Genomic DNA, 10000 nt, shown 5'->3' with positions numbered 1-10000 from the left:
TGCCGTGTTTTTTGAGTTTTCCTTGTTTTGGCCAGGCAGAGAGAGAGAGAGAGAGAGAGAGAGAGAGAGAGAGAGAGAGAGAGAGAGAGAGAGAGAGAGAGAGAGAGAGAGTTTTCTTCCTTTTCTTTTTTAGCCAATGTCATTTTCAATCGTGATAGAGTTAAGAATCCCATACCACCATCCTTTCTCTCTCTCTCTCTCTCTCTCTCTCTCTCTCTCTCTCTCTCTCTCTCCATTTTATCCGTATATTTATACATGTTGATTCCTGGCTGCTTTGCTCTCACTAATTTAGCATCCCCCCTTAACGCCCCCATCCTTCTCCTCTGCCCCCTTCCCCCATTCTTCCCCTCGTTCTCCCCCATCCTTCCAAATGGGCGCCCCTCTTCTCTTCGCCAACTTATTTCTCCCCTTCTTCGTCCCCTTCTGGCCCCTCCAACCCTCCCATCCCACGTTCCTCTCTCTCTCTCTCTCTCTCTCTCTCTCTCTCTCTCTCTCTTTCTCTCTCTCTCTCCCTTCACTTCCTCCCTTCGTCGGCCTCTTTCCCCTCCTCTTACTCACTACTCACTTCTCTCCCCACCTCCTCCTACTCTTCATTCTCTCTCTCTCTCTCTCTCTCTCTCTCTCTCTCTCTCTGTCTCTCTCTCTCTCTCTCTCTGAACCAGTTTTGTCACTTTCTTTCGGGGTTTCCTTTAGGTGTGTGTGTGTGTTCACCACCTACAGGCGTGCTAACGTGGGAACACCAGCAGGAGTATCAGCAGGAGGGAGTAAGAGAAGTTGAAGTTAGGAGTTGCATATGGAAGAGAATGTAGTAGTAGTGCTGTTGGTGGCGGAGAATGTGGAAGAGTAAAGTAACTGGAGGAGGACGTGGAGGTGGAGTGTAATGAGCGTGGTTCGCTCTCAGTACTAAAGTCGGAGTAAGGCAGGCGGTCCTCGAAATAGTGAGTGTGTTCCGTAGCGGCCTTGAGTCATGCTGGAGTCGCGAGTACAAGTTTGCGAGTAGCAGGTACAGGCACCTCTGCGCACGTCTCTCTTCGGCTGCATAATGACAACAAGCCAGCGGCAGGACCCCTCATACAGGCCTCCGCAGCCCCTCTGTGCACGCAGCCCTACAGATGTGCCCGTCGCCAGTAGAAATTGACGTCGGTGGTGGGGAGCCAGTTGGTCCACAGCTGCGAGAGAGGAACAGTCTCTACGTGGCCTCGCCGGAGCCTGTTCAACCCGCAAATACCAGCGGGGGCCAAGGGAGTCTCGCTCTTACTGCCGCCTGCCGCAGAACCGGGACTCCCAACACACTGCCGCAGATGAAGCAAGTTTAGGTCTGAAGCGCCGCACGGGAAACTCGATTCTATGTACGACGCGATAGAATTTACAGGAGTCTGTCGGAGTATCTAGCAACTAGCATATGATAGCTGCGTGCGCGACTACCGTCCTTCTGGCGCTCGCACGTAAGGCGGTTTTTGCCTCCGCCGCGCCGCTCACCCCGGCCAGTCACCGTTGGGTCTCCCTCTTTCCCTCCCTCTTTCTCCCCTGGCCCCTCCCTGCTTCACTCAAGGTAAACTACACTCCAATATCGCCCTTCCGCATCTATCCCGTAGGGAGCTATATCCCGTGATGTGGGTTACGTCCCCTCAGGCACCGATAGACGCTGCAGCGAGGGACTCTCGCCCTTGCTGCTCGGCGCGCAAGATCTAAAATTGTCGAGTTCCGCGCAGGCGCCGAGCCTTTCTACCACTGGTCGAACAATAAGTTAGCCAATGGGACGGGAGTTCAGCCCTCACGCGCGGGTGACTCACAGACCAAATTGGAATAACGGCGTCGGCTGGTTGCTACGTGGGTCGGACAAAACGCGCGTGGAGCACACCAATGCAGCCTCTCGGGCAGGGAGGAGTAAGTTCGATTTTCGTCCGTAGGGGGAGTGCGGGGGCGCCACAACCCGAGTCTAGCAAACAGAGCTCTGAGGACAACAAGAAAACACGCCTCGAGAAATATGGAGGAATCAAAACAAAGAAATGTAAGAGAAATTAATAATTTTACCACGGGCTCGCATTACGGCCCCTTGCGTTCTTAGTCCCTTCTTCGGGACACCATTCAGGGGCGCCCCGTGAACTCTGCGGCCTCCGCCGACCTCCACTGCGTGACGATGAGCGCACACGATTAATGCTCTCTTGTTAATATATATTTGGGCAGGGAGAGGGGCGGGGCGTGAGGGCAGGTGTGGGCAGGGTGGAGAGCAGGCCAACAGGTGGCAAGAAGAGGCGGCAGCATGTGCGGTCATTGTCAGTCGCTCCCTCGCTACGCTCACCACCTCTTGAGTTGAAGTTGGCGCGGGAGGTATGGACGTGTATCCACCTGTTACGTCACTGTGAGAGCGCTGCGTGCAAAACTTGCCGCCGCCGCCCCGCCGAGGCTCTACTCTTCCTTGAGTGCCGGCACTGCCGGCCGGCTGGCTGGCTGGCGTGGGCGGCCTCCCAACCCCTTTAACGCCTGCATTTAAAAGCGACTGAACTTCCCTCGTACTAGTACAACTCCAAGTTTGGATAGTTTATTCCCCTATCCCACCATTGCATTCATTCATTAGTACATGTCTAGGGCGGCGGCGCTGGCGGTCCCTGCAGGGCTGGCGGGAGAGGTGGACTGCTGGTGCAGCTGTGGTGGGGCGAGCGCTCTTACACAAGGCGGGTTGCTGCTGCTGCTGTCGCCTCCGCCGCCGTAGAGGCCAGTCTTGCCTGCCTCGTGCCGCAACTCTCGCTCTTGTGCTCCAGCCACCCCGAGGCAACTTGCCCTGGCTAAGGTCCAAAAATTATTTCGAAGATATATCGTATAATCTGTAATGAGTTACACATGGTAATCGCTCTCGAAATACAGAAAAAAAAAAAAAAAAGTCGGGATGAAGATGTATCTGCATTTGTGTCACGCCAGGCACCTGGTGGAGCCGGGCAGCGTGTAGACAGAGGCAATTGTAGCGTTAATGTGGGCCGGCGGGCGGGAGCGAGCCTGGTGGCGGAGGGCGGCCACGCAGGCGCGGCCGCCTCCTCCACTAGAAAATACCACTATTTACCTCGTTGCCATGGTAATGCGCCACTACTTAGACAACATTGCTCAAGGTTTATCGACCTCGTGTTTTGTCCTGTGGTGCACCCATAGGATCCTCGTGTGTCGCACATGGCACTTCCAAGACAAAGTCTCCCGAGCAGGCGGTCCTGAAGTTAGGCCCAACCGTTCTCGCCCCTTAATTTTCTTTTTATGTGCCTTCCCTGCTGAATTGATCCCATTTTCTTTAACAGCGGCGCCTGGGGGCCGCAGCCCTCCGAGGCCTGTCTGTCGGGGGATCCGCGCCGCCCCCCGCTCTCGCTCTGGAGTATCCTGCGAGTCGCTACTACAGAAATCTTGCACGTGCATGGTGTGGGGAAGGGGCTAGGAGGAGGAGGTCAAAGAGAGCTCCGTCAATGCCCCGTCCTCATTCACGACTCTGCATAAGCTTCGTTATATTACGACAATGGGAAGTAGAAAAATAGAAAGGGGGAACTGAAAAACCATGGCGGAGGCAGACGCAGAGGGACAAAATGGAGAACCCTAAAATTCCCCCTCTTGAAAAATTGTGAGGGTGGCTGGGCGGGGGGAGCGGGAGATGCTGGGATGGGAGGGGGACGGCCTCGACTCTCCTTCGGTTTTTGTCTTCTCTTGCTTCATCCCCTCCTTCTCTCCTCCTCCGCCCGCCCGTCCCCGGCCTCTCCGACCAGACAGAAAATGGGAAATTCTCCGATGCTGAAGTTCTCCCTGTAGTCGAAGGTTTCTTGTGGGGCCTGAGCAGCCGTCAGCCCCTTCTGCCCCGCCAGCAGGAGACGCCTAGCTCTTACCAGGCGGAACGCCACGGATGTGGGTGGAGGGGAACTGGGTTAGAGAGAGAGAGAGAGAGAGAGAGAGAGAGAGAGAGAGAGAGAGAGAGATTTTAACGTAGAGTGAAATGGAAACCTTTGTAAAATCAAAGGTACTACTACCACTACTACCCTGCCTTTAAATTATGAGGTAGAACCAGTAGACGTGTCTCTTCCACCCAATGCACTCTTGATTACTTGAAAACGTGTGTGTGTGTGTGTGTGTGTGTGTGTGTGTGTGTGTGTGTGTGTGTAGAGCGGTGAGTGTATTGTAGACAGGAAGGACTGAGGAATAGTCTAGGAAGTGTGCCCGTACAATTTCACTACCCGCGCTGCGCACTCACATCCACCACCACCACCACCACCACCTCCTGTTTGCCGGAGAAGAAAGTATTCGTAAGCTTTCCAACTCACTCGCTCACTCGCTTCATTCACTACTTGCAGTAATAGAACCTTTAATGCGTTCTAAGTCATTACACTGTCGTATGGTGTTTTTAAGTAATGGGATGAAGGTTTATACACAGTATTTCCTCCTCCCAGTTCAAGGTTCTCTCTCACCAGCGCGTAGTTTTATCAGTCAGACTATCACTTTGCCCCATCTTATTGTTCTACACACTCCCTGAACACTCGATCCAGTCAATCATCTATATACTTTTTCAATCCGCTGTTCAATCATCCAGCCATTCATCCATCAGTCTAACTAGATAGTTTGACACTCGGTCCGGTCGCCAGCCAGCCAGCCAGTCAGCCAGTCGGCCCGCCAGCCAGCCAGCCAGCCACCAAGGATACCACGACCGCCAGTCACTCCCTCCCCGCGTCTCAATGGTCTGCCGTATACAAATGTTGAGATTTTGTACGCTGCTGGGGCTTTATGCCAAACATATTCATCACCTGCGAATTGATGTCCGTAGATGGTACTAGCCTATTCACTTTAAAGGATATACGCACGCACGTGAAAGACGAAGCCGAGGGAGGAGCGCGCAATCGGACGAGGTGGCAGCCCGCCCTCTTTACCTACTTCCCTCTCGCCACGCACTGCGCTCCGCTCACTCCCGTTTTTCTTTTTTCTTTTTTACATATACAATTCTAATATTTTAAAGCAATAAAACTTCATTTCTGCTTCCACTACTATGAATGGGCCTGGGTGTTGTAAATTACAGTCATGGTGATGGAAAATATATTGTAGAGGCAGTAGTATGGTTAGGCTGCCTTTCTATGAGTGAGGGCTCATAAATACTTGCTTCATGGGGTTTATCAGACGCCCAGGCTTTCTACCCGGCGGAGGGGTGGACACAATAATTGCCTGCGTCATGTACCTTCTATCTGGGTATTAGGAGTTAGGTGTCTTGCTGTCTTTACTTGTTTATCAGCGGCCATGGTGACGACGAAAGTGCCCTCGGGAACATGCTGGGCGCGCGTGATCTGGCCGCCTGCCTCCTCACATGTACTACGTAACCCCTGAAGGCGTCCTTTCGCATCTCTCGTTAACTTAGGTGTGCTGTAGTACTAAATGTAGTACTTTAATAGTATTCGTGTGTAGTATAGTAAGAGTTAGGTGTTTTGGTGATTTGTGCTAACATTGCTTTCACTCTTACAGGGGCACTCGACGATGGGGCTTCCTCGAGCAAGCGGCAAGCGGCGGTGGTCTGGCGAGGACGGCGGGGAGGCTCTGCCGGCGGCCAAGGTGATCTGTACGTCACCGCCCCACGCCCTCTGTGCTGAGGACGTGCTGCACCACCCGGCCCTCACCCACGCACACGCTACCACTCCCGCCCTCGAGTGTGAATTGACTAGCGGCGCCACGGGTGACCCCTCCACTACTAGGCTGGAGCAAGAGGAGCTGCCCCCCGGCGTGCCCGGCAGCGCGCCCCCCTGCCTCCCGGGGCACCACACCTTCCCGGAGGAGTCCGAGGACGACGACTCTGATGACGACCACGACAACTTCATTGACGACGAGGAGGATAAAGACTCAGGTTTCATCGACAGCAACTCAATCGACAACTCTTCTGACGACGAGGTGGAGAACAGAGTGATTTCTGGAGACGCGGGGGAGTCTTGTTCCTCCACCTCCTCCTCTTCCACCACCACGACCACCACCACCACGGCGTCCACCTCTCTTCAATTGTCTCTGTCCAAAGTCCTTCCCTCGACCTCCACCAGCCCCCAGGTGACGCCCTCTCCAGCCCCAACCCTCACCATGTCACAAGTCCCCATTCTCCTCCCCAGCCCACCCCTTCCTCTGACGGTGTACACCCCCACACTCTCCTCTGTGGTGGCCTGCACCACCATCCCCCTTGCCACCACCAACACATCCCCCTCCTCCCCTGTGGTGGTTCAGGCTCCAATCACCCCCCCACTAGTTACTGGCCATACCACCACCCCATCTTCACCCCCTCCCCCTCCCTTTTCACCATTCCCCTCCCTACCCACCACCACCTTTCTTCTCACCTCTGTCTCCACTACCACCACCTGCACCACCACAACTGCCACAAGCACGACTGGCACCAGCACAGAGGAGCCAGGCCCCAAGACTCTCCCCAGCGAAGGAAGCATCACCACTGTCACTGCCACCCAGACAAGCACAGTGGTCACCAGCACCTACCAGGGAGCGCTTTCCTCACCAGTGTATGAGCCCCACCCCTTCTCCTACCCCGGGGAGTCCTACCCCTCCCGGCCTTCCACCCCCACCTGGGAGAGTTGTAACTATTATGACGGCTCCCAGCCCACCACTAACAAGTACATGGAGATCTCCCCCAACAAGTCCACCTCCAGCCAATCCATTCAGTGTGACGAGAATGGGAAGTCCTACCTGGAGCTGGGCAGTGCCTCACCCTACACACACACCTACTCCAGTGACTGTGGCAACTACACCACATCCCCCTCCAGCTACCCAGCACAGTCCTACAACCAAACCTACACCAGCCCTAGCTCCTATGGACAGCCCAACTCATACTACGGTCCCAGACAAAGCTACAGCCCTGGGCCCTACGTGTATCCCACAGGGGAGAACTACAGCACCTTTGAGGGAGAGAATGGGTGTAGCTACAACTATGGCGGCAATGCCTACGGTGGGGTACGGGGCTCCCTGCTGCCTTCCCGAGGGCCGCCGCGGTGCATGTCTCCCTACTGTGACCCCACCCGCAGCAGCCCCAGGCCCTCCTGCTACCACCAGCAACGGCTCTCTGTGCTCAACATGTCCATGTACAAACTGAACAGGTTTCGCCAGTTCCCGGACCCCAGCCTTCACAGATCTGTCCTGATCTGTAACACCTTGAGACACATCGAGCGGGAGCTGGAGGCTGAGGGAGTGAGCGTGGCCTCCCTCCTGGCCCATTCCCATGGCCACCCTGCACATCCACACCTACAGGGAGCCACCCTAGGCCCCGGGTCCCCGCCGTGCCCAGAGCCCATGCCGTCCTCATCTCCCACACCTCCAGCAGCCACAGAGACCCCACTGTCCTCCATGCACACCCCACTGGTGGGCTCTCCCCTGGCAGCTCCCTCCACCCCTCCTCCGTCCACCCCTGGCACCCCACCCCCTGCCACCCACTACAGCACTCCAGTGTACCCCACCCCCCAATACCTCCCCACGGACCACGCCTCAGGCTCTTACGACAGCAGGGAGACGGTGCACATGCGGGCTTACCCAAACCTGGTGGCCAACACTCCTCATGAGGAGAGTCGGGAAGGACCCTCCGGCGTAACGACAGACAGTACCGAGGGGGAGAGTTCTCCCTCCACGCCCCCCCCACGACCCACACCAGTGCCCCAAGAGGAGAGAACGGACGCCATCAACTGGTGTTCTGTGCTAAGTCTGTCCTCACAAACTGATCTGGACTCCATGAACAATAATGAGTATGGTGAGTGGAGCAATGAGACAGGCGGTGATCTGGACTACAACCGGCCAGAGGACGGGCCGCCCTGGAAGCTGCCGTCCCTCAGTGCCGAGGATGTGCTCAAGTCTTTCCCTGAGGCCTCAAAAAGACTTGAAGCAAATGAGGACCTTGATTCCATTATAAATGTCTTGGTTGGTTCTTAGCATTTAATGTAGTTTAGCTAATTGTTAATTCATTCCAAAGGAATCAGTGTTAATATTTTGCCGCCATGCTGGCAGGAAAAATACATCGCAATCCAGTGCATTTGTGGACAACCAGACTTTGCTCAACCCCTGGCTGGTGCGGTGGGCCACACCTGCAGCCTCCCGCCCATGTCCCAAGGGTGCTGGCCTGCTTAGCCCAAACCTGCAGCCTCCTCACCGTGTCCCAAGGGCTCTGGTCTGCCCGGCCCTAGGAAGCTTTGCTGTGTGGCTGAGCAGCAAAGGGCCAGTAGCCCCTCTGATTAAGGTTAAATACTGTACCTGCATATAATATACAGATATTAAGTTCTCATTCATGTAACAGTGGCAATATTGAAGGTTCCGTACCAGAGTTTTAGGCAGGTAGTTGCCAAACTATTGATTACTTAAGACAAAACTTAAATGATATACTACATTATAGACAAAGGTGCTTATATTCAGTTTTAATTGTTACTTTGATTATTTACTGAGTAATGTTGACATGTTTCATCTCAAGTGGTTGTGTCATACATAGTATCTTTCAGTATTTACTTTGTTTTGTATCATTGTGGCCTGGAATGTGAGTAAGCTAGTGCTGTATGGGAAGTAACCTTTGTGGCCCACCTGCAAGTTCAAAATATTGAGCCCCATTACATTGGGTAGGCAAAAAGCAGCCCCACCTTCACCCCAAGCCACGGTGGGGTCTAAACATGTCACCTGTGGGTTTCTCTTTGGTGCCAATGGGGCCACAGCTTGCTCAGGCCAACACGGGTCACTAAAATTGTTCTCAGTGCAACGTTTTGACTCACGAGTAATCTGGCAGTCACACGAGGAGCTGGTTGGGTCCTGAGTGGACTGTGATGTCCCACTTATCAATTACCTTGATCTCGGGTGATTTTATTATAGAATGACTCGTTGATTCTAGTCGTGGTGATCGCCATAGAGCGCAGTGACCACGTGCTGGTGCCACGCAGTGCACCTCACATACTGGCAACAGCTTATACTTGGTCTCCTGTTCAGTTTCCTTGTGGCCAGCACTTGATACCTTTGAATCTTAAAAGTCTTTAAAAGAACAGAAATATATGTTAATTTTATATACATGCTATTCTATATATTTTCTCTGATTTCTGTGAGATTGTGTGAATTTGTTAACTGTCAAAAAGTAGCAACTTTTGTATTGTCTAGGATTTTTTTACAAGTGGTTCTGAAAAGTACACTTTGGTATGTCAATTGCCTCCTCAACTGTAGAAATGTACATGGGAGGTCTGACAAGGCTCTCCTCACCCACACCTCCCACTAATGTTTCACTCTGTCTTATCTCAAAAGTCCACTTGACCATCCCCAGTCTGGTAGTGTGTGGGGTCAGCTGGGCCAGCAGTGCCACACCTTGGGTGGGAGTGGCACCGTGCTGGCTTGGCAGCCTCACGTCATGGCTGGGTTGGCACGCTAGTGTTGCCCAATGAATATGCTGCAGCAGGAGGTAGCACAAGTGTGAAGTACAATGGCACTGCCTTAACAATAATGATAACTAGTTAGACGATACTTAATTGGCTGTGATGACATAAGGAAGCTCCCTCACTTAAGGCTGAGCGATTTGTAACCTCGGTTGTGCTCTACTCAAATTCTCAACCACTGACCACTATTGTGATACGATTGCTCAGTATGTAGTAGAGTAAACAGGAGAACCATGTAGAGAATTTACAGTTATTATTTTTTTGTTTGTTAGAACGCAAGCATATGCGAGGCCCGGTTCCCCGTTGCCCCACGCCTGCCCCTTGCCTTGCACACTGCTGCTGGGGACACACACACACACACACACACACACACACACACACACACACACACACACACACACACACACACACACACACACACACACACACACACACACACACACACACACACACTCTTCTCCGATGCCCTCCCCACCCCCTCCTGGCCGGCCCGAGCGAGCTTGAGTACATACATTCAATTATTAATGGTTTGGTAAAAACGATGGCGGTGTGTGGGGGGTAATGGGGTACCTCCCTTCCCCCGAGTATTGATTAGCTGAGGACACGGCAGACCAGCA

General features: G+C 53.6%; 1 protein-coding gene across 2 annotated transcripts in view; it reads left to right on the top strand.

Moving 5' to 3' along the window:
- LOC135109949 (mucin-17-like) overlaps nt 1-10000 on the top strand; it is a 19819-nt gene that overhangs the window by 9322 nt on the left and 497 nt on the right. Inside the window, exons 1-2 of one of the 2 annotated variants that reach the window (XM_064021870.1) lie at nt 3924-5368; nt 5473-10000. The exon at nt 5473-10000 is cut by the window's right edge and continues 497 nt beyond it. In XM_064021870.1, the coding sequence (XP_063877940.1) occupies nt 5485-7914 (2430 nt within the window). In that variant the 5' untranslated portion in view covers nt 3924-5368; nt 5473-5484 and the 3' untranslated portion in view covers nt 7915-10000. Of the gene's footprint in view, nt 1-3923; nt 5369-5472 lie in introns of those variants that run through there. The other variant, XM_064021869.1, reaches the window with a different exon arrangement.

This window comes from Scylla paramamosain, chromosome 19 (genome assembly GCF_035594125.1).
Source record: "Scylla paramamosain isolate STU-SP2022 chromosome 19, ASM3559412v1, whole genome shotgun sequence".
Taxonomy (NCBI): Eukaryota; Metazoa; Arthropoda; class Malacostraca; order Decapoda; family Portunidae; genus Scylla; species Scylla paramamosain.
The sequence above is the reverse complement of the archived record's forward strand: the minus strand, read 5'-3'. Positions and strand labels throughout refer to the sequence as shown.